General features: G+C 39.4%; 1 protein-coding gene across 2 annotated transcripts in view; it reads right to left on the bottom strand.

Moving 5' to 3' along the window:
• Positions 1-26,083, bottom strand: part of SVEP1 (sushi, von Willebrand factor type A, EGF and pentraxin domain containing 1) — an 881,565-nt gene that overhangs the window by 17,474 nt on the left and 838,008 nt on the right. For both annotated transcript variants that reach the window (XM_069240886.1, XM_069240895.1), the window contains one exon: positions 4,981-5,076. In XM_069240886.1, coding sequence (XP_069096987.1) covers positions 4,981-5,076 — 96 coding nt within the window. The remainder of the gene's footprint in view (positions 1-4,980; positions 5,077-26,083) is intronic.

Below are 26,083 nucleotides of genomic sequence, written 5' to 3' on the forward strand. Positions count from 1 at the left end.
CTGATATTGTGCTGATGGATAAGGTTATGACACCTTACCTATCTTCCCCTAAGGTCTGAAGAGACTTGTCCCTTGTGAACATTTCAGCAGTTCAGATTCCAGAGGGGATTGTTTGGGATAAAGTTCCATTTGATATATCCGGTCCTACTGAGGTCATTCAAATTCTAGATGTGTTTAAAAATTCAATGAGTGATCTTATTACATCTGGTATTATTCTCGATGACTGGAATGTTAGAACAGTTGATTTCATGCTTTCTGAGCTTGAATATTATACTGTATTTGAAAGTGAAGATGTGAATATAAACACAGCTAATTATGGGGAAATGTTTTGTTATCACCCTTATGGATATTACTTTCTGCACCAAGCTAGTAGTCCACGATTAGTTTATAATTACAAACAATGGGAACATTATTCAACTCCACCTGTGGAATGTTCCAAAACGTATGTAGACAAGTTTACATATTTTACTGGGCATGACACTAGAAATGGTGAGTCATATTATTTCGAAATTTCTGCTTTTCAGAGAGAGGAAAATATTGCTTAGTGACACAAAATTAATCTATTCAGATTCATTTGATTACTGGATTGCTGTTGAAGGATATGAGTATTGGAAAAACACTATTGATTTGAAGAGTGTATTGGGAACAAACGATTCACAGGTACAGGGTTAGGAAGCTTTGTTTAGAGCATGCCTTATTACTCTACAAATTATATTTTTAAATGACACCATTCAACAAACATCTGACTGGGGTTAGCGAAAGTAAAAGAATTGAATGCGCCCATTATCCCCAAACCAGCTACCTTTCACAATTGGAAAATATTTTTAAATGTTACTGAAGAACAGCTTGTGTAAAGAATGGTAGCTTTAATCCCTCACTTTTGAGTCCCAGTGGGTGGTTATTGTGGCCAATAGACACAAATGGGCCACAGGAACATTTTGTTAATTCCTCAGGGGGTTTTAGAGCAAGCCGGCCAGACCCTCGCCATGTCTTGGCTCAACATTCAGGTATTGCTACTACATGCAGTGTGAGTAAACTGTGCCAACAATGATTACATTCAGGCATCTTAGCAGCTGTCAAAGAACACCTTAGTCTCCTTTCAGAGGAAGTCGATTTACAAGATTTCTTGTTAGGACCAGGAAGCCACGCTCAAAACGCTTTCTGTATGCCATATATAACGAGATCCGGATACTTTCCCAGATGGAAGCTGCTGCCGTTTAAGGCAAATTGAGAAGTAAAACATGGATAAGGCTTTAGCAGTTGTTGATAATGGCATGAACACTTTGTCCAACAGAATTTACACCCTAAGTAATATTGTGTCATCTGTAATTGATATTATTTAGAATGACATAACCTTTTTACAATTTGGACAAGGCCAGCTGCGTTCGATCATGCAGTTAAGTTAGACACTGTAGGTTCTCAAAAGTGGCTGCATGCCTTGGAAGCACTGAAAGGTACTGAATTGTTTGCTGCTTTTAATTTGTCCAGAAAACAACAGATTATGTTTAAAAAAGAAGCTAGATACATCATGCTTATCACTGAGAATCTGGAAAAGTTGACTTTTACTGCTGCAGAATTCCCCTCACCAGTATGGTTAATACATGCAGTAATACATCTGACCATTTCCACCTTTCGTTTCACCAAATGCATAAAGCATTTTGCAGTAGGCAGGTTTAAGTGGCTAGGAGACAGTCACATACACAATGTGTGGGAGTTGCCTTTTAATGAAAGGTGTCTGAATGGAGAAACAGAGTTCTTTCTTAGTGGAAGCAAATGTGAGGCTACTGTTAGTCATTCTATGATCTGTAATCAGGTGAACCTGCACAGCCTTGGCAAAGCGGAGGTCACAAATTTGGCATGCTATCTGAAGGGTACTCTTGTTTCTTTGATTTGTTCAGTATTTCAGATACATTCTAAAGGAAGTTAAATGGTCCTGACTGATTAAAGCTGCTGTGGAAAGAAGCCAGGAATCACTTATGCGATTTCAGTTACTCAAATGGTAACTTGTTGCTGCCATGTTTTATCCCCCCCCACAAAAGATAAAAGTAGCAGACTTGTGGCCCTACTTTCTACTTCTAATGTAAACTTTGACAAGCTGAGCGAATTAAAGGCACTATTGTTCCAATAACATGGCTCTGACATCAGCCAAGGAGACCTTCGATCTCCAGATAGCAAGGTCATCAGCTGAGATACAGTCCCTATTAAATACCAACTTCACCAACCATTTTGGAAAATTGGTGAATAGAATTTTCAGTGCATCAAATACTGCAGGAATTTGCTGCTTCTATATTTGATATCCAGTGGTTGTCCTATCTCAGCAAAGCAGAATGATGGAGCTACCACTATACCAGCTGTGTTGTGTTCGCATGATGCAGTATTTCAGTGCTTCCTTGCTTGAGGAACTGGAGCTAAATTGGCGATTAACATTTCGACCAGTCCTAACCTGGTGCCTCTATAAATGTGCACATATAGTGTTTCTCACTCTGCAGTCTGTGCCTCCTTTGGACAAGGATCTGTTAGTGTTCTCAATTAGGGTATATTCACAGACATGACCCTTGAGACTGAGGCTGATTCGCAAGGCATACTATGAGCCACCGCGTGTGGACCTACTGGCTCCAATGACATCAGGCACAATGGACAGTGCTACCTTCACAGCTAACTTTGCACCTGACGTTTCTGCACACTTTTACTCCATGGAAACCTCTGTCAATACATTGATCAATTTGTCACCTGCCGCAGTGGAGTGTTTTTGGTCTCAATCTTCCTTGAAGACATCAGTTATTATCTGCAAGACCGTAAATACTGGTAAAATGTGCCCATTGGCTTTTCAAAGAGTCACATGTGACATCAAATTGCTTCTTAATTTGGCCTGTCTGTTGACCTGCTTTGCATGTTGACTTAGACATTTTATCTCTGATGTATGATTTTGATTTATGATTTTAGGTTCTTAGTTAGAGCATTTTCAGGCTTTGGGCTTTGGTCTTGGCATCCTAGTTCCATCAACGTGAGAGGGCAATGTGGGTCCATTTTAAGCTCCTGTGTTTGGCTTATCACAGACTTGCGACCTGTGCCCTTTCACCAAGATAATATGCTCTGTTTTCATGTATTGTTTTACTGGTAATGTTTGTATTTTTATAATCAGTTGCAATTCTGCAAGAGTGTCATTATCATTGTTATGCATGACATATTTTCATTGTGTTCTTCTGCCCCGGGTTGACAAGAACAGAATAAGAAGAACACAGGATAATATCTTTTATTGCTGCCACAAGAGTGAGAAAACAGTCTAACCCTTAGGTACATACCCACATCAGGCTTATTTTGCAAAAACAAAACATGTTCCTTATATAAACACCTTGTAGGACAAAGGGCTTTTGAGGGGGTTCCAGCCAGGATTTCCATCTACACTCCATGTCAGTTTGCACCCAACTTCAGCCTTTGTGTCTCTACAAAGCCTGATCTGGAGACTGGAGACCCAACCTTGTACTAAAGTAACGGGGTGTGGTGTGCTTCTCATGGACACTGCATGAACAGATTGGGCTTACCCTGCCATGCTCTCAGTAAAGGCTAGTGAATAGTCTTTAGGTAGGAATTATATATTCACGTTTATTGCAATATGTTGGGTTGTTCATATTTACATCTCTGATCTTCACAATCCTGATTTTCTAATCATTGCTGCTCATGCGTTTTCTTGTAGATTGCAGTCTTTTTAATAAATGTATTGAAAACAATCCTGCATCTCCTTTCTTGCCTGTGTGTGTAAGAGATTTGTATTTAGAGAGAAAAGGGTAAGGTTTGTTCACCAAGACTTCCCTGCGGGGTCTTTAGAATTCCATGCACTAGGCTGCTACACATCACCTTTACCCCTTGGATTTGAGTGAGGTGCTGCTAGAGAGCCAGGAGGGTTGAGTCAACAGCTGCCAACTGGTGTGAGAGTGACTCAGTCACCTACAAGAATAGGTGCTGCCGCCCCAAATCCAGCAGTCTCGTTGAGATACGAGAGTAAGGTTAAGGGATTGGTATGGGACAGAAGCTACTGAAGGTTTTTATGGCTAACATAGCTCTCTTTATGTTCCATTCCTGATGCTGAATTACTAAACCTTGAGACAGTAAGAGCAATGTAATTGCATTGGTATACAAGAGTAAGTCGGAGGTAGAAACAGGTACTGCAGGCTGAACATTGTTTCATCTTCCAAGATCCAGAGAACAAATCCTTGAGCATGGACTTCCAAAACCCTTCAAACTGTACATATATTGCAGCTGCCAAACAGGTTTTACATTTTAATGCCAAAATCTCATATTCACATGCACCTATTTATTTAATTAAACCTGAATAAACATTGATGACCTGAAAACAATAAACATGGAAACATAAAGCCTGTGAATCGATTAGCAATTCAAATATTCAGAGCATGGCAATACATGGTAGCTTAACTTCAATACAATGAGGCACTATGCTGTGTATATACTTTATTCATTTTATTCAGCAATAACATGCAAATTTGATAGTGGGATTGTGCAGAGGTGAATTAAAACACATTTCAATGGATACCTCAGGTATCTTTGATTCACATTAAATGTAACATTATATTGTAAATCACTCCACCATTAATTAGTGCATGTATGCACAAAGAGATTACAGTATATCGGGCCACTATTTAACCTTTAAAAGATGCACCTTTTGGATATATGGAGGGCTCTTTGGACACAGGCAGCACCTTGAAAATCTCTTCCATCCCTCATCGGTAGTTGCAACTCTAAGCTGTTTTATTTGAGAGGATAGTCTACCTCTACTTACTTCCACATTTAGTAGATGTATTAATGTGAACTTTAACCCATCCTTTAAAATAATTGTATCTGCTAATAAAATTATGTATCTGCTAGAGCATTTTCCATTTTTAATTACAGATAAACTACACACAGTGCTCTATTAATCTTCTTAATAACAATAAATAGCCATATGTTTCAGATGTAAGTACATACGTTCTTCACAGAGACGCCCCATCCAGCCGTCCAAGCAGGAACATGCATTGGGCCTTTCACAAACTCCTCCATTTTGACATGGAAATCTACACACAGCTAAAAAGGCAAATGAAAAGTGGTTTGAGAATCCAAGATGTGAGAACCTTGTGTTGAAACATGAAATCACATTTTAAAAGCAGCACATATAGGGGGGCACTATTCACAAAGGTAAATATACATGAGTACATTTGCTCATGTGTATATTTACTACTATACCTATGTGTGTAAATCTACTTTTTTTACTATTTGCCATTTACGAATGTAGATTTACACAGAGGTCTAGACTTACATATTCTTCAATCCCTCAAAAGGGAGGTGGGCCCTCCTACAACATAATTCATGAGTGCAGTTACTTTTACACTGACATTTTTATCTTTATTATTTATCTATTATGTGATAAATTTGGTTAGATTTTATAGGTTGAATTAATGTAAAAAAAAAATGTTTTTTAATAACATTTTAAACATTTCATTTATTATTTACATTAAGTTTATTACATTTTGAAAGACATACTGGGGTATCAGATTGGTTTGCAACCACTTAGTGACATCAATTATGTGTTCGAATCAGATAAGAACTAATGTTTACAACACAAAAAAGCAATGAAATACACCAGTTATAGTTTAGTTAACTAACTATAACTTGCGTCTCTGCCATGCACTGCTTATGAACTCACATAATACATCTCTCACGACATGTTAAATGACATCATTGATGACATTACTGATGACATCTCAAATGACATCTTTGATGACAGACTACACCCCTGAAACCTAAGACTACGATACCGCAAGGTAGGCCTACTGGCTTTGCCAATGTGTCCCCACATTCCTAAAAGCAAAAACACAGCATGACAGACCTAACCAACACCAATAAAACTGCTATAAAAAGATAAATGGGGGCAGCTTCACAAGCATCTGCAGTGAAAATAAAGCTATAGAATAGCTATATTCTAGATGAATATATATATAAAAGGAAGGGGCATAAAATCCCTTATACTATGTGCTGCAGGTGTGTCAAAGGATTTATGAAAGACTAAAGGCAACAACAGTAGCTGGGTGGTTGAAAATTATCACTGGAAGTCAAGAGTAATTTTTTTTTACATACTACACCAGGATGCTTTAGTACGACTACTGCATATTTATCATGTTGATACAGATTTATGTGATGCAGTAAACACAGCATATGAACGCGTTAGTACTATATCACACCAATGAAAAACTGTGTATGGTTTCCACAAGCAAAAAATGGCAGTAAAATGGCATGCACATTATTGTTGTTATTACCATCTGAGGGTATTATTATACTAGCAGTTTTAGCATAAGACTATAAATGGGTTTACACATCTAACTTAAACATTCACGTATGCTTTTTGTGTGTGTGTGTATATATATATATATATATATATATATATATATATATATATATATATATATATATATATATATATATTTATTTATTTTTTTTAAAACAAAGTGGTCGAAGAGTTGCTGGGCGGTGCACTCCACTGCCGGTGCCCAGTGACAGAGAAGACCAATCTCAAAATTATGTAATGCCGAAGAATTTCACCGCACTCCACGAGGTACAGATAAACGTGTATTTTATTGCAGTCAACAACCACCAATGCGTTTCGACTCACCAAGGAGTCTTGATCATGGTAAGTGAGTCCCTTTTCACTTTATCTTTTTATACTCAATAGCCCTTTATCATGCACAATGCATTCTGGATATCGTAGTTTACACACATTAAAAATGTCCCAATCCCATTTTAAAACACAAAACTCTCATCTCTTCTGTTTTTCAATAATCCTCCAATCCTTTCTGGTTATTAGTTAGTCACTAATTTGTTTTCTATTGTTGTTTCCAACGTTTCACTTATTCTACTTCACATTCAAAGGTATTATTTGTTGGCCATTTACTATATAGAGCCAGGGCTATTTTATATGTAGTTCTACATCTATATTTGAACTAAAATCATACATTCTCGGTCAACTGCTTCTCTTCTAGTGTAATCCTTGATTTTCAAAACATTTTTTCATTTTTATCAATTATGTTTCACATTTTTCCTGTATTCTCAAGTCCACCAAAAGTATCAGTAAACCCTTGCTCCAAAACAGTCAATACCACCATTTAACCTCAACACTTTCATCATAAATATCGACTACAGATTCAGCCCCTACATAGTATCATTTCTATCATTACAGTGTACCTTATCATATTTTGAATCATTCTGAATCATAAGGGAACATGTAATTCCTCATCCATATTCAACCCATATGGTATTTTTGTGCGGAGCTGAATAATATATCTACTCTCCAATTGTCAGAGCTTGTGGATTCTATCAACCCCTCTCTCACTCTTTTTGATTTGTACTATTCCCACAAACCTTAATGATCTCCAATCATTTGTATGTACTCCTGAAAAATGTTTTGCCATTGTATAACTCATGTCTTGGTTGGTAATAGCTCTGGTGTGCTCTAAAATCCTTTTCTTGAGCGGACATATTGTACTCTCAATATATCTTAGTCCACATTCACATTCAAGCATATACACCACATATTGGCTCTCACAGATAATTGTCTGTGAGATATGTGTGACCTTCCCTTTATAATCCATATATGTTTTTGTATTCCTTGCAATCTGGCACACTTTACATTTATTATATTTATAGAAGCCCACTGCTTCATTATTCAGCCATTTTTTTGTTGTTGGTGCTACATAATGGCTGTTCACCAATATGTCTCTCAATGAGTGTGACTTTCTATATGTTATTTGTGGTTTAGAGCCTATCCTCTTCACCAAATCTTCATCACTTCTCAATATTTTCCAATGTTTTCTAAACATTGTTTCTATGTTCTTACTTTCCTTGCTGAACGTGAGAATTAAACGAGGGCACACTTCCTCCTTGTCCCTTCCTTTTTTCACACATTTGTCTATCAAAGTGTCCTTCCGAGGTATCTTTTTAGCTCTTTCCTCACTAGAATCAATATTTACTCTTAGATACCCACGGTGCATAAATCGTTTTCGCACCTTACTAAATTGTTTTTCCATTTCTTTATCATTGGAGCAATTCCGTCTAGTTCTTAGAAATTCCCCAGAGGGGATGCTTTTTAACAATGGTTTCGGATGAAAACTACTCCCATGCAGAACACTGTTAGTAGATGTTGCTTTCCTAAACATAGTTGTATTTATCTGATCATTCTCTATATACAGTCTAATGTCCAAAAAATCAATTTGTTTGTAATTGATGTCATATGTAAAGTTCAAACCACAATCATTATCATTTAGGATTTTGAAATATACATCAAATTCCTCCTTGGTACCATCCCAAATTAGAAACAGATTGTCTATATTGCGTAACCATAGTACCACTTTGTCCAGATGTTCTGAATATTTATCTTGCCATGCTATTTCTCTCTCCCACCAGCCCAAGGTTAAATTTGCGTAGCTTGGAGAGAGAGAAATGCCCATGGCATTTTCTCTCACTTGTTTATATACCTTTCTATCAAAGATAAAGATGTTATTATTTAGATACAGTTTTACCATTTCCACAAGCATTTCCGAATATCTTTTCTCTTCAATCTTCCTTTGTCGTAAGAAAGAATTCAATGCATTTAGCCCTACGTCATGTCTAATTGATGTATATAATGATACTGCATCCACCGTCACTAAATTGTAGCTTGCCTGCCATTCAATGCCATCTATCACTCTCAAAAAATCCCCCGTATCTTTGATATAGGAACTAAGAGAGGAAACCAGTGGAGCAATATAGTGATCAACATATTTTGATATATTTTCAAACAAGGATCCACACCCTGAAATTATAGGTCTCACAGGGGGCTTATTTAATGTTTTGTGAATCTTTGGAAGAAAGTATATAGTAGCCAAAACCGGATAATTCGGGTTTAAATATTTGAATTCTTCTTCATTAATCAGCAATTCATTCCGCCATTCTTCCAACTTTTTTGTGATTAACTCCTGTATTTGATCAGTGGGGTCATTCCTTAATTTCTCATAACTTTCCACATCCTTTAGTTGTCTCATTGCCTCATTTACATAGTCATTCCAATTAAGAATCACAATATTACCTCCCTTGTCTGCAGGTTTGATAATAATATTATCATTATCCGCAAGTCGTTGGAAGGTTTTTCCGTTCAGTCATAGTTACATTTTCACCCTTTTGATTGATTTTGCATGTTCCAATTTCTGCAAGTCATTAATGACCATTTCATAGAATAAATCTACTTTATTACCTGGTGTTAGAATGAGACAGAATTTTGAAATCGGTTTAAAATGACTGTATTTAGGGTCATTTGTTTGAATCCCCATTGTTTTTAATACTTGAGTAGATATCATTTCATCATCTTCCAAGTTATTCATTAAATCTTGACACACTTTGATATCTTGTATTAGATCAATCACCAAACCTGTATCTTTCTGTACATTTTGTATATCTCTGAATCGTGGTTGATGTGTACTAAAATGTTTTACCAACTTGATTTTTCGAATAAACGTATAAGTGTCTATCTTAGTCTCAAAATGATGTTCCGGTCCGCTTAAGAAAAGGATTTCAGAGCACACCAGAGCTATTACCAACCAAGACATGAGTTATACAATGGCAAAACATTTTTCAGGAGTACATACAAATGATTGGAGATCATTAAGGTTTGTGGGAATAGCACAAATCAAAAAGAGTGAGAGAGGGGGTGATAGAATCCACAAGCTCCGACAATTGGAGAGTAGATATATTATTCAGCTCCGCACAAAAATACCATATGGGTTGAATATGGACGAGGAATTACATGTTCCCTTATGATTCAGAATGATTCAAAATATGACAAGGTACACTGTAATGATAGAAATGATACTATGTAGGGGCTGAATCTGTAGTCGATATTTATGATGAAAGTGTTGAGGTTAAATGGTGGTATTGACTGTTTTGGAGCAAGGGTTTACTGGTACTTTTGGTGGACTTGAGAAAACAGGAAAAATGTGAAACATAATTGATAAAAATGAAAAAATGTTTTGAAAATCAAGGATTACACTAGAAGAGAAGCAGTTGACAGAGAATGCATGATTTTAGTTCAAACATAGATGTAGAACTACATATAAAACAGCCCTTGCTCTATTTAGTAAATGGCCAACAAATAATACCTTTGAATGTGAAGTAGAATAAGTGAAACATTGGAAACAAAAATAGAAAACAAAGTAGTGACTAACTAATAACCAGAAAGGATTGGAGGATTATTGAAAAACAGAAGAAATTAGAGTTTTGTGTTTTAAAATGGGATTGGGACATTTTTAATTTGTGTAAACTACGATATCCAGAATGCATTGTGCATGATGAAGGGCTATTGAGTATAAAAAGAAAAAGTGAAAAGGGACTCACTTACCGTGAGCAAGACTCCTTGGTGAGTCGAAACGCATTGGTGGTTGTTGACATCAATAAAATACACATTTATCTGTACCTCGTGGAGTGCGGTGAAATTCTTCGGCATTACATATATATACATATTATTATTTTTTTCACTGAAAAACCTGTGCCCTAAGGTAACTATGCTCCCGCCCCTACATGCACAGTTTTTTTTGTAAAAAATGTTACTGCAAATATTAGATTGATATTATCAATTATGTAATCAAAGATGTCATGAGTGCCATAGTTTGTGGGGTAATAAGCAGTGCATAGTGAGGGCGAGAGTTATAGGTACCTTAAGGCACAATTTAGAATTACTTGAGATAACTCTAACTATAGCAGGTGAATTGCTATAGTTTTGTACGTTTAAAATGTGAGCCTAACTGTAACGTCCCTGTAACCTTTGTTTTTTTTAAGTGAATTCCTATGTTTTTTTAAATTCTGTTTCCTAACTATAACGTCCCTGTAACCTTTGTTTTTTTCAGTGAATGTCTATGTTTTCATTTCTTTACGTTAAATACAAACTGGCGTCCAGTTCCTACAACCAACCCCTCTAACCACCCAAACCTGAGAGACAGAAAGTGAGAGATTGAGAGAGAGAGAGTGATTTAGGCCTTGATCAATAATATACTTAGAATTAGATATTTCTGGATAAGTTGAAAAGAAAAATGTTTTTGTCAATTAAAAAGAGTGAGATCACCTTCCAGTATGTAACTGAAGTAGTTATATTTGAAAAGAAACTAAAGCATAAAATACGTACACACTCACACAGACTAGGACCCTTAACCTTCAGGGTGCATGTTTGAGAGCTTAAGCACTAGGCCAGAGGTGACGCCTTACTGTACAGTGTCCAGACTTAGCTATGACATTCAACCCACAGATTTCAAGGGTAAAAATACTTCAGTTTTTGATCACTAGGAATGTTTAACAGTGAAAATACTGTCAAGCAATACCAGGATTTGAACCTTCAGTCTACTGAGTGACAGCACAAGACATTGACCATTAGGTCATAAGTGACTCTGTTCTGCTTTGCATCCAAACGTAACTATAACATTAGTACCAAACATATTGATAGTCTGACTCTTTGAAGTAATTGTACAGAGAGTCCATTGCAATAACTCTCTCTCTCTCTCTCATCCATCCCATAATGGATAGGACAGCGGGGGGACCCTCAAGGCTCCTGCAGTATTAGCCGGCTCCCCGCATACTGCAAGAGCTGGCATTACTTCCACAAGCAGGGAACTGCTTGAAATAGCAGCTCTCTGCTTGAGGAAGCAATGTTTTCATCTGTTTCCCTGCATGCACCTTTGGGTGTGGGTAACAGATAAAAAATACACTTTCTGCAAGTGAGAGCATTTGTTTAAAAATTGCGCCCCAGGAAGGTGGCAGTCCTTGGGCACCCACCCATGCACACATAATGAGTTTAGCCCCAGGGAGGTGGTGGTCCCTGGGGCTGTGGGGTGACCGCGCATCTTCCCTCACATTCAATTCAATAAAAAATGTCAATGCCCCCGGGACCTGGCCCATGTGGGGGCTTCTTAAATCATGCGTGGTAACTTGTGCTTTTTATATATATATTTCCCTTGAATGTGTGACATTGTTGGAAACTGCAGCAATTATTATTATTTTTTTATGTGTTTAACCCTGGCGGCGTCCCTATGGGATGCCAGCACCACCAAGGGGTCAGGGTGTATTTACACTGGCCCCTTTTCTTTTTTTCTTTTTTGTTTTACTATTTTTCTGGGTCTTGGCTGAAGCCGAGTCCCAAGATGGCTGCCAACGCTTCCTGGTTTGAAGTGTTGACAGCCAATCAGAGCCCCGCAGCTCCATGCATGATTATTATTCGCAAAGTCATCAAGGAGGATTCACGGCCCTAGATATACAAACGTATTTTCCTTTAATATCCCAAAAACTACTGAACAGATTTATACCAAATATTTGTAAAGGTAATCTGTGTACCAAAAAATACCTTCCTGCCAAATTTGGTGTAATTCCGGCCAGCGGTTTGGGCTGTAGCCATGTTCAATATTCCTACGGGAATTAAAATGGGAAAAGCACATTTTTTTACCCACCCTTTTTCTTGTCCCCTGCTTCATGGATAAGCCCAAAACTTCCTGTCAACAACAAGAATCACTGGCCGACTTTTTTGGGTATATTGTGTGATGATTCGTCAAACAGTGGCAAAGATATAGACAAGTCAAAAATGTTTTGCTATGGAAACATGGTCCTAGCTAAAACTATCTAGTGGTGTCCACCAGTAAGTAATAGAAAATAAGTAAAAAAAAAGAAAAGGGGCCTGGGTAAGGTTACCCTGAGCCCCTAGCCCTGGATTAGGGGCCCCTTATAGAACCTGCCAGGGCTAAAAAGCATTTCAATGTCAGGAAAGGGTGGTCTCCTGCCCTTTTTAAAAAAAGCGATTATTTCAAGTAACTATAACTCGCCGCCTAAGGTAATTATAACTCACGCCCTTGCCATCCACTGCTAATTACCCCAGATATGACACCACTCATGACAACTTTTACAACGTCAATAAAAATATCAATGAAACATTAGAAGTCAAACTATTGAAAAGAAAAAGTATGCATGGCAAAGGAGCAAGTTACAATTACCTACGGCCGCGAGTTAAAAGTTACTTTAAATAACTCTAACTATAACTGCTGAATTTCTCTGGTTTTGTGTGAGTAAATTCAGAACTTAACTATAAAGTCCCGGTAAACTTTAAAAAAAAGTTTTTTAGATATATATATATCGAAAGGCCACTGAGATCTGCTGTTTTCGTGCCACCGCTTGGGGTGTTGAGTGGTGCCATGTGCGGCTACTGATAAAAGAAATTTACAGAGATACTCAAACATGAGTCACCCACACTCAGAAGGAATTCAGGAGTAATGGGTAGAAGAATTTGTTATGATACTTCTAGCCCCTGGAATGCGTTTCGGTCATAGACCTTGATACAGACATATAAAAGCTGGTGACTGAAAACCAAACATGACATCATCATGAAAGAATAAAGGCAATTAAAAATGGACTAGGCATAGATAGATAGATAGATAGATAGATAGATAGATAGATAGATAGATAGATAGATAGATAGATAGATAGATAGATAGATGTATTTATATATACACACACACACACACACACACACATATCAATATGTAGCATTTTTACCTCAAAACAACTACTAAAATCCACCATTTATAGCTATGTCTAGTAACTGTAACTCATGTCCTAAGGTAACTATAACTTCCACCCCAGCCAAGCACAGTGTTGTCGTCAAAGGTGCCATTTTTTACATGTTGCAGCAGGGGACATGCGATTGAGGAGACCTTGCTGGGGCAGACCACAAGCCCCAGGCTGCCCGAGTAGGTGGAGGAGGAGACAGGCATCGGCCTGTTATCAACTGCCCTGCACTCCTGCAGCACAGGACACATGATTGAGGAGACCTTGCGGAGACGGACCACAAGCTCCAGGCTGCCCGTGTGGGAGGAGGAGACAGGTATTGGCCTGTTATCAATTGCCCTGCACTCCGACAGCGTGAGACATGTGACTGAGGAGACCTTGCGGGGCAGACTACAAGCGGCATCGGCCTGTTATCAACTGCCCTGCACACCCGCAGCACGGGTGATTCCACCTTTTTAATCGATTCTATACTTAAACCATTTTGTGTAGTCTTGGAGGAGAAATTTATTAATCTGATAACTAAGAGATTGGATAATTTCCAAACTAATGTGACTAGCGCGCTGCTCCAGACGACTAATTCAAAGCTATCCACACCAGAGAAAACCCATAGCCAGGAGTCTGCACTAAAGAATGGAAACACTTTACATAATCCAGTCTTAAATGAAATTGGTCCAGTCTTAGCTCAACCCTTAGCTAAATCTAGAGCTTTATATATAGAGCGCAAACTAAACTTGGAAAACCGAAAGTGGGCTCATCCTGGGTGCTCATAACCCCCTTTACACTAACTCCAATAATAACCTGTAAGAGACACTGCATTTACCCCCAGAATGCATGCTGTATGTCCTGGTGCTAGAAAATGTGCCTCCTTTAGATAAACGTAACTATAAAGATACACAAGCTCTGATGAGATAGTCCACTCATTGGCTGAGGACAAAAATTAGATATCAAGAGGACTTAAATTATAAGAACCTTTTGGCATGTAGAGTGAAATGGGTTGGCCCATCAAAGAAAGATTCTGAGGGAGACTTCATCATGATAAACTTTAAAAATCCTCTTTTGTTCAAACACTTGTTGGCAGATTTGGACTACTGTGCAAGGGCAAAAGAAGGGATTCAAGTGTACCCATTAAGTCATTTTTATGATCCTTCTGTTTTATTTTCAGATACCCTTGCAGTATCCCGAAACCAAACTCCAGGGTTGGCGGTTTTACAGGCTCAGATAAATGTTCCCATTGTAAACCGTTTTCCAGACCCTGAACTCTCTGGATAAATATGATTGACTCATACTTTCAGCCATGCGTGGAAGGTCCGACTTGGAGGGGCTAAGGGAAGGAGAAGGTCAAGACATATTTCCATTAGAAGGAGAGGTGGACTCGTTAGGCCCTCCCCCTTGGGATTAGGTTCTTACTACCACTACGAAAGATCCGACTGCAGAATTAGGACATAAATCTCTAGCACTGATTACCTGAAACACAGAGGGGCTCTGGTCGAAAATAAAACACCCAGAATGGCTAAATGTTTGATCTATGTATGATATCATTTGTTTTCAGGAGTCCTGGTCGACAGATCCCTTTTTTCTGGATGGTTATTTAACTTACAACAACCAGCGATAGCATCTATAGCAGTAAGAGCAAGAGGGGCCTCTTAGTTCTTGTTTTGTTACACCTACCAAAAATGGAGGCATCCGTAATTTGGTCCTCACATTATTTTATGATTGTCCTATTATCGATTGAGGGGAGAAAGGGTATTTTGTTCATATATTTCTATAATAAAACCATATGGCCTTTTGAGGAAAAGCCTTGAGGATGTAATTCATTTTCTCGATTCATCTACTGAGCTTCAGGACAAAGACCTAACCATCTTCTGGGTAGGAGACTTCAATATGCCCCTTAGTCGGAAGGCTAACATGTGTGTAGTTTTTTGATTGAGGGAACAGAGAAGATGATCCATTTTAATCATTCAGATGAAGGGGATGTTTTAAATAACTTTATTAATAAATATGACCTTATGTTTGCAAGGGAGAAAGCAACTCAAAATATTCAGAAAATTCCGCCATTCACGGGGAACTCCAAAGGGAGCGTCATTGATTTTATTTTTATCAGCCTAGCTAATCTTCATTTAATTCTCGACTTCAAGATAGTACTGCACTGAGCCAGTGATCATAATCCCCTGTGTCTTAACCTAACATTAAATTAGATCTAAAGAATAGGGAAGGGAGAGGAAATCTTGTTTTTAATAAAAATACAGGCCTGTGTATGAAATGGGAAAAGGTTGATCAAAAGGCATTCAACCAGACAATCATTAAACAAAAGCTAGACTCTATTACTCTCTAACACATCGGCCAACCCATGACCTCATAGTACCGGATATGATCATCTAAGCAAAGACATCTCTTCGGCACTTATCACAGACATATCATCACTGGGATTAGTAGCACACTGATGGTTTAACTCTGTGTGTACAGCTGCTCACAAAAATCTGAAAAAAGCGCTTACATAAATTCCTCATTCCCGCTATCTAGTTAAAAAAACAAGGGGCCAGTATAAGGCAACACTGGAAGAGAGGAAATCGGAAATTAGAACCAAGGCCTGGGAAGATCTAATGGCAGCTACCCAATTGAAGGACACTTCTAAATTTTGGAGGGAGATAAATTACTCATACTTCTCTGATCAAGACATAAAAGCAAATTATTGCTTGATCCCAGACGATGCTTGGGTAAAACACTAAACGAGGGTATTCCAGCCTAAAAATGAACAACAACACAAAGGGGATGGAATTACAAATCAGAAACCCATAGAAATAAACCCAAATGCATTAGATACTCCTATTGACCTACACGAGGTCATTACTGCAATAAACCATTCTAGGCCAGGAAAGGCACCCGGCCCGGATGAGGTCTCAGTAGACCGAGTTAAAAGCATGCCGTATTTCTGGGGCCCTCTAGTCACAAACGTCCTAAGAATCCTAGTAAAGAGTAACATCCCTCCCTCATGGAAATTGGCCATAATCATCCCCATTTTTAAAAGGGTAATAGACAAGATCCAACTTGTTATAGGCCAATCTCCCTTATAGATTCCACCGCTAAGATATTAGGAAGTGTGATCTTGTCATGTCTGAAGGAATGGGTGACGGAGGCAAAGATTCTTTCCCCAATTCAATGGTTTCAGGCCTGGTTTAGGCACAGTTAATCAAACCCTAAATGTGCACCTCATTCTCAGTAAATATGTAACAGCAAAAAAAAAGAGCCATCCATATGGCATTTATCGACCTCTCGAGTGCCTTCAACCTGGTGAACAGAGAGAAGCTTTGGCAAATCATGGAAACTCGAGGTATTGATTTAAATCTGTTGGAGTTAATAAAACTTCTACATACTGACCTGATGGTCTTGGTGCAGTACGGCTTACAAGGTGAGAGAACACCCCCTATTCCATCAAGGTGAGGAGTACGACAGGGTTGCATCTTAGCTCCATTCTTATTTTTAATATACATAAATGGGTTATATGACTTCCTACTAAAGTATGGGAAGGACTTCCCAAGGATGGGGTCTTACTGTGTGCAGATGATGCTGTTTTAATTGGGCGTACTGCCAATGGCCTTCAACATCTGCCAGACCTTTTTCTATCTTTTTTGAGGGATCTTGATCTGAAAGTAAATTTTACAAAGGTCCTATGTAATGACATGTGGCCCCCGAAATACAAAGTCCAAACAATTTACTATGGGAGAAAACATTATTAATAAGGTGAAAGATTTTTATTATTTAGGCATGTATGTAAGCTCCTCTATGCTATGCAATTCTCATCTTAAGGCCAAGCCTCAGCAATTGGTAAGAAATATAGAAGCAATATTCCGCTTCACCTGTAAATTAGGTCACAGACAATAGCTCAGATGGTGATGCTCTATAAATCTAAATGTGTATCAGCAGCTACATACAGGGCGGATCTGTGGGGTTATGGTAAAGCAGATCCGCTACAACGTATTGAGAATAAATTTGCACATAGATTACTGTTGATACCTAAAAAAGCAGCAAATATTATTTGTCATGAGGAACTGGGTCTGCAGTACCTGGAGGACGTGATTGCTGTTGCTCCCCTTTTATTGTGGATCAGATGTTGGAGAAAACCCGAGGCCAGTTTGGTATAAGATTGTATTATTGACTGTCTACAATTGGCCAAAATGAATAGAATTCCTTGGCTTTCATATCTGAAAACATCTTTCTGAAATCTAGGGCTTGAAGATATGTTTATAGACCCAAAGGCTTTGCCTACAAATGCAAAGGAGGAGGTGAAACAACATCATAGAGAGCATACTCTGAGCCATAGATTTCATGGAGCGCTGAAATCTTTCGAACCTTATATCCAGATTTCAACCATGGATACTATGAAACCGCATTTAGCCTGGTGTCAGAGTCCATTAATATGAAATTTAATTCACTTCAGAGTGGTCTTTCCTAAGCAGTGTACCTGGCAAAAAGATCTACCCACTTGTCTCTGTGATGCCAAGTCCAAGCAGAGCACTTGTCACTTTCTCCTAAATTGCACACTTTATATTGCCCCTAGACATGCCTTTATATTCCCTTTATTACGCAGATCAAAAGTTAGACAATATAAGGATGCAATGAGCTTTGTTCAAAAACCACCAACGATTCAAATTTGTTGTTCGATTTTAAACTTTATTCGATATTCTATTGGTATCAGGAAACAATATGAATCTGCTGATGCAGTGGTATAATTTGACTTAGATATAGGCCATGACCTCAAAATGGTTTATAATAGTTATTTTAAACTTTTAAAATATTTTAACATTTTAACGTGTATTGAATGGATTTGTGATTTTATGGCAATTTCCGAATAAAGAAGTTTGACTAACTAACTGACTGACTACATGTTGCAGCGATGTTATCAATGATGTCATAGTACATGTCATAAGTGATGTAATATGGAAGGCAACTAGCAGTGCAAGGGAAGGGGGAGTTATAGTTACCTCGGAGCTCAAGTTATAATTAGTAGAGATAACTATAACTGGTGGATTTCAGCATTTATTTTAGTTTAGAACATTTAATTGGCACTGAAATATTCCCCTAACTATAACATCACTTCTTTGTTTTTTTTTCAGTGTAGTTCTGTTGTTTTTTTACCATTAAATAATATTTTATTACTATATCTACAGCCACCTCGCGCTATGCATGGAATTTGGCCGTGCATGGCTTGGGGTTGGCCTCAAGGTCTGCAGCCAGGCCCTGCTACCAACCCCTTGCAGTGCTAGATTGAGTGTGTTGGGATTTGGATGCTTTATTTGACCTCTGTTTTGTGTCAAGAGACCTGGTCTGGTTGGGAGTTTGGACTGTGGTACTACTGACAGATCTAATAATGTTGTATACCACGGTTGACGTGCCCATGTTGGAGCTATGAGTATCATGTTGAGTGAAGTTTGACGCATTGTTGACTAGAAATGGAAGGAGTGGGAGAGGGGGAAAAACGTATGCAAATATCCCTGACCAATTGATCTATAGAGCACTGCCCTGAGATAAGGGATGTGGGTGTCTGGATGCGACGTTTTGGCATTTTGTGTTTTCCCTTGTTGCGAACAGGTCTATGTTTGGTGTTCCCCACTTTTGAAAGTATTTTTGAAGTACTTGAGGATGAATTTCCCATTCGTGAGTTTGTTGGTGATTTCTGCTGAGGATATCTGCCAATTGATTGTCTATCCCTGGAATGTATTGTGCTAATAGATAAATGTGGTTGTGGATTGCCCATTTCCAAATTTTCTGGGCTAGAAGGGAGAGTTGGTATGAAAGTTTCCCTCCCTGTTTGTTGAGGTAATACATGGTTGTCATGTTGTCTGTCTTGATAAGAACATTCTTCTGTGTGAGAAGAGGTTAAAAAGCTTTGAGTGCTAGAAAAACAGCTAATTACTCCAAGTGGTTTATGTGTAGCTGTTTGTGTTTGACATCCCATTGCCCTTGAATGTTGTTATTGTTTAGGTGAGCTCCCCAACCAATCATTGATGCATCTGTTGTGATTATGGTCTGAGGCACAGGGTCTAGAAATGCTGCCCTTTTATTAAATTTGTGGAATTCCACAACTGAAGGGACATGTACATTTGGCGGTCTAGCAACACTAGATCGTGAAGCTGACCTTGTGCCTGTGACCTTTGTTGTGCAAGGCACTGTTGTAAGGGCTGCATGTTTAATCTTGCGTGTGGCGCAATTGCAATGCATGATGCCATCATCCCATGATTCCCAAAATGTTCATGACAAATCTAACAGTGTACTGTTGATTTGTTTGTATTTGTGTGATTATATTTTGGAAAGCTTGTATCCTTTGTGTATTTGGATATGCTAGAGCTTGCTCAATGTCTAATATTGCGCCCAAGTATTGTTGTATTTGTGCTGGTTGAAGGTGTGATTTTTGGTAGTTTATTAAGAACCCTAGTGTGTGCAAGGTTTGTATTACATAATGAGTATGATTTTGGCATTTCGTATGACGGTTTGATTTTATTAGCCAGTCGTCTAGATATGGAAAGATATGTTTATGTTGTCGTCATAGCTAGGCTGCCACTACTGCTAAGCACTTTGTGAATACGCTAGGAGCTGTTGTTATTCCAAGGGGCAACATTTTGAACTGGTAGTGTTTTCCCTGAATGAGAAACCTGAGATATTTTCTGTGTGCAGGATGGATGGGTATATGAAAATACACCTCTTTGAGGTCTAAGGCTGTCAAGAAATCTTGTTTTTGTAGTAGTGGGATGACATCCTGTAAGGTTACCATGTGAAAATGTTCTGACAGGATGTAAAGATTGAGGGGCCAGAGGTCTAATATTGGCCTGAGGGTGCCATCTTTTTGGGGAATTAGAAAATATAGTGAGTAAACTCCTGACCCTATTTGAGACTGTGGCACCAATTCTATTGCTTGTTTGAGTAGTAAAGATTGGACCTCTTCTTGTAACAGAATGGTGTGTTCCGTGGATAGTTTGTGTGACCTTGGTGGGATGTTTGGAGGATGTGTATTAATTCTAGGCAATAGCCAATGTGGATAATTGATAGGACCCAATTGTCTGTGGTAATATTTTGCCAATTTGTGTGGAACTGTTGTAGTCTTCCCCCCACAGGAGAGGTGTAGAGTGAAAGGGAATGAGAGAAGTCACTGTTTTGGGTGCTGTGGAGGCTGTTGAGAGGTCTGAAATGTTCCTCTATTTCTGGGGTACTGTCCTCTGTATGTGACCCTAAAACCACCCCATTGGTTTTGCGTTTGGTAGGTTGCCTTTGCCTGTGAGGTGGATGCCTCAGTGGTCTGTGGTCTGAATCCATCTCGAAACTGAGGTTTTCGAAAGGACCCCCTGTATGGTGCAGAGTAGAGTGCACCCATTGCTTTTGCTGTGTCAGAGTCCTTTCTCAATTTTTCTATGGCTGTATCTGCTTCTGTCCCAAAAGGATGTTTTTTATCGAACAGCATATTTAATACAGCCTGCTGAATTTCTGACTTGAATCCAGAAGATCTGAGCCATGCATGCCTGCGTATAATGACCGCAGTATTGACACTTCTAGCAGCGGTATCTGCTGCATCTAGAGCCGATTGTATTTGATTGTTAGAAATGGTTTGCCCTTCCTCCACTACTTTTTATGCCCTTTTTTGGTGTTCTTTGGGGAGATGCCGGATTATGTCTTGCATCTCGTCCAATGGGCTCTGTCATAGCGAGCTAATAGTGCTTGCGAGTTGGCTATTCTCCACTGATTTGCTGCCTGGTAAACAATTCTTTTCCCTGCAGCATCAAATTTCCTGCTCTCTTTATCAGGAGGGAGAGCATCTCCTGATGACTGACTATTTGTTCTCTTCCTGGCAGCGCTAGCTACCACAGAATCAGGAGGTACCTGATGGGTGATATAATCAGGGGTAGAGGATGCAGGTTTATATTTTTTCTCTATCCTGGGTGTTATGATGCATGCTTTAACAGGTTCACTAAATATCTGATCTGCATGTTTTACCATGCCTGGGAGCATTGGGAGGCATTGATATCTGGAATGTGTTGAGAATAGAGTGTTAAATAAGAAATCCTCTTCTAGGGGTTCTGTATGCATGGTGACACCATGATATGCTGCAGCCCTAGCTATAACTTGGTTATAGACAGTACTTTCCTCAGGTCGTGATGGTTTGGAGGGATAGCTGTCTGGATTGTTAATTGGAATGGGATCTGGGTCATAAAGATCCCATGGATCCACATTGTCTTGTTGTGAATCATGAGAGTGAGTAGGAGACTGCATTGGTGTAGGACTAGTAGGAGGATAGGTAGGTAGGAGTGGAGAATGAGGAGGAGAAGATTGAGAAGGTGGTGGTTTCTCCTTCTACTTTGGCACTTTTGCTGGAGGCTGCATAGTGTCCAATTCCTCCTAAAAAGCTAGCTTCCTTTTTGTTTTTAAAGGAGGTGCTGTCAGAATTCTCCCTGTTTCCTTATGGATGTGGATCCTGGGTTGCCTTTCATCCATAACCTCTAGTATTGGTTGTAATTCTAACTCCACTTCAGAGGTTTTGTGGCTTTCCTTAAGTCTCTTTGAAAGTCCATGTTCCTCTGTGTAAGTTGGCCATTTCGGCTCCGAAGCATGCTTTTTCGGGATCGAAAAAGATGATGAGGACGAAGGTTTCGGCTCCGAAAGTGGTTTTCTAATTTTCGACTCTGAAAAATGGTGTCTACTGGAGTCGGACATTGAGCTTTTTGTTGTCTCTGATGTTTTCGGAGGAGTGGCCTTGTTCAGTGCCGAAATGGTAAGTTGGTCCCCGCCAGACTTTTGTCGGGCCGAGCCATGGCCTTCCGGCAGTGGCGTTCCCAAGGCCTTGTTTTTTTTCTTTTGTGAGGGTACAGGGGCAGACGTACTCACATGTTGTCCTGCTGTGACCGGTCTGTCTTCTTCTGATTCCAGTTCAGACTCGGAATCTCGAACCAAGACTGTGGTTTGCATCAGTTCTTCTTCCTCTACGTCGAGATGCTCGTCGCTTCTGGACGCCATTTTGAGTCTTCGTGCCCTCCTGTCTTGAAGAGTCTTTTTCGATCAGAAGGAATGACAGGCCTCACGGTTTTCTTCCTGATGATCCGTGGAAAGGCAAAGGTTGCAAACCAGATGCTAGTCTGTGTATGGGTACTTCGCGTGGCACCGAGGACAGATGCGGAATGGAGTTCGATCCATGAGGCTTCCACGCGGTCGGCCCGAATAAGCCCGAGTTGGGCGTGCACGCCACAAAGGGCGAACAAAGTTGTTTTCCCGACGGTACTGCTGTGTCGATGGAAGGATATTAACCCGATGGATACAATACCGACAAAAAGAGAGTTTTACAGAGTTTTCTGAATCAAACTCTCGGAGCGCAAGGAAATACGTCCGAACCCGACGGTGGAAAGAAAACAATCTAATAATGGAGTCGATGCCCATGGGCAATGGAACCGAAGAGAAGGAGTCACTTGATCCCGTGACTCGAAAACACTTCTTCAAAGAAAAACAATTTGTAACACTCCGAGCCCAACATTAGATGGCAGGATAATGCACAGCATGTGTATCTGCTGCTACACATGCCATCAACCATATATATATATTTATTTATATATATATATATTTATATATATATAAATAAATATATATATCTATATATATCGAAGTTTTCTTGCCCAAAAAAAGGAAAACAGTCAGGACGCTTTCAACAAATTACAGATATATTCACCATCACCAAGTATTTTCCTCCCAATGCGTTTCAGCTGTAGCCTTGTTCACGGATAGGGGAGTTAACACAATAAATACCAAAAGTGCATCAACATAGAAAACAGACTAACAGTGCAATACAAACAAACTACTCTGTAAGGCGGTTGCCATATTGGAATGTTGTCTAATGCCCGTTTTTTTAGGCAAAATTGTCACAAATAAGATTGGAACTTTCTAAAATTACCCATACAGAATTGTAGAGGTAAAAAACACTATAAAATATCATATATAAGCAATGTGTATCAATCTTTTGGCTCAATCATATTAGGTGAATATCTTATACATTTACAATCCTATTATATACATCTATATTATGACCAATTGTCCTCCCACAATAATTGATGGGATATAATTTAAATAATTTATATAATATTGTTGTAATACTACCTACATACGCTAATTAGGTTTAGATAGTCCCCATATTTGTATTATGCATAACTTTCCAAAATTCTAATTAGTGGCTATTACTGCCCTAGATTCTATGTTTGAATTTTTATCACCTGACACCCCAATAATATACAAAATCCATTATCTATATTCATCTATATCAAATAGAAGCTCAACTGTCATCATTTCATTCATTCTTCTTGTACCCAAATCTAACTGCCTAAATGTACTCTCATTTCTTCACTTGAGTTAAGACCAAGGGGGGAAAGGGTCATAAATTTAATAATGAACTTTGACTCCAATATTCATAATGATTTTTGTCTATCACTCCCAAGTAAATTAGGTCTGATCTGATCACACACCACATAACTGAGCAATTTCTCAATTCCCTGATGTACTTAATGGAAGTGTCTTGCAACAGGGTAATTGCAATCACAGTTACGGATGGCTCATATGTGGTCCAACACTCTCTTTTTTGCTTAGTGTATAGTGCTATCTACATATATTTTATCACATGGACATCTTAAACAGTATACAAAAAAGTCTGTATTGCAATTAAAGTGTACTTAGATCCCGTAATCGCTCTGTCCATTACCCAATCTGACATTCATACAGTTTGTACTATATTTGCATGCCTTACCCTGTCTACAACAATAAAACCCCATCGGACTTGATCTGTCATTGTCCCCATTGCTGGAGCTAACCACCACATTGCGACTCAAACAGTCCCGTAATGACCTTCCCCTACGCAAGGTAACCATTGGCATATTGCAGACATAAGTTGCCAAATGAGGATCTGTCTGTAAGATATCGCAGCTCTTCATAAGTATTTGTCTTATATTGAAAGCCTGATTGGAGTAAGTTGTAATAAATCTTATTTTCTCCTCCTTATCACTTGATTTTTGTGCTTAATATATAGCAAATCTCCTCTAGAACAGCTCTCTACTTTTTTCATAGCTATTGTAATAACATCCTTGCTATATCCTCTCTCTCTGAATCTTTTGCACATTATCGTGCATTCCTGCTGGTAACTTTCCCAAGTGCTGCATATGCGCCTGGTGTAGGAGAGTACCATCTGGCTTGGCATGTTACCCCCATTTTTACTGTATGTATGTTTGTTTTTGCCTATATGTCACTGGGATCCTGCTAGTCAGTACCCCAGTGCTCATAAAGTATGCCCTGTATGTGTTCCCGGTGTAGTGCCTAACTGTATCACTGAGGCTCTGCTAACCAGAACCTCAATGCTTATGCTCTCTCTGTCTTTAAAATTGTCACTGCAGGCTAGTGACCATTTTCACCAATTCTAATTGGCACACTGAAACACCCTTATAATTCCCTAATATATGGTTCCAGGAGATCCCTATGGGCTGCAGCATTTCTTTTGCCACCCATAGGGAGCTCAGACAATTCTTACACAGGACTGCCACTGCAGCCTGAGTGAAATAACGTCCACGTTATTCCACAGTCATTTTACACTGCATATAAGTAACTTATAAGTCACCTATATGTCTAACCCTCACTTGGTTAAGGTTAGGTGCAAAGTTACTTAGTGTGTGGGCACTCTGGCACTAGCCAAGGTGCCCCCACATTGTTCAGGGCAAATTCCCCAGAATTTGTGAGTGCGGGGACACCATTACACGCGTGCACTACATATAGGTCAATACCTATATGTAGCGTCACAATGGTAACTCCGAACATGGCCATGTAACATGTCTAGGATCATGGAATTGTCACCCCAATACCATTCTGGTATTGGGGGGACAATTCCATGCATCCCCGGGTCTCCAGCACAGAACCCGGGTACTGCCAAACTAACTTTCCGGGAGCTCCACTGCAGCTACTGCTGCTGCTAACCCCTCAGACAGGTTTCTGCCCCCCTGGGGGCTGGGCAGCCTGGTCCCAGGAAGGCAGAACAAACAATTTCCTCTGAGAGACAGTGTTACACCCTCTCCCTTTGGAAATAGGTGTGAAGGGCCTGGGAGGAGTACCCTCTCCTGGCCTCTGGAAATACTTTGAAGGGCACAGATGGTGCCCTCTCTGCATAAGCCAGTCTACACCGGTTCAGAGATCCCTCCAGCCCTGCTCTGGTGTGAAACTGGACAAAGGAAAGGGGAGTGACCACTCCCCTGACCAGCACCTCCCAGGGGAGGTGCCCAGAGCTCCTCCAGTGTGGGCATCTTGAATGCAGAGGTGTGAGGGCACAATGGACAGCTGTGAGTGGCCAGTGCCAGCAGGTGATGTCAGAGACCCCTCCTGATAGATGCTTACCTTTCTCAGTAGCCAATCCTCCTCTGTGGGCTATTTAGGGTCTCTCCTGTGGGCATCTCACCAGACAACGAATGCAAGA

Source organism: Pleurodeles waltl, chromosome 1_2 (assembly GCF_031143425.1).
Source record: "Pleurodeles waltl isolate 20211129_DDA chromosome 1_2, aPleWal1.hap1.20221129, whole genome shotgun sequence".
Taxonomy (NCBI): domain Eukaryota; kingdom Metazoa; phylum Chordata; class Amphibia; order Caudata; family Salamandridae; genus Pleurodeles; species Pleurodeles waltl.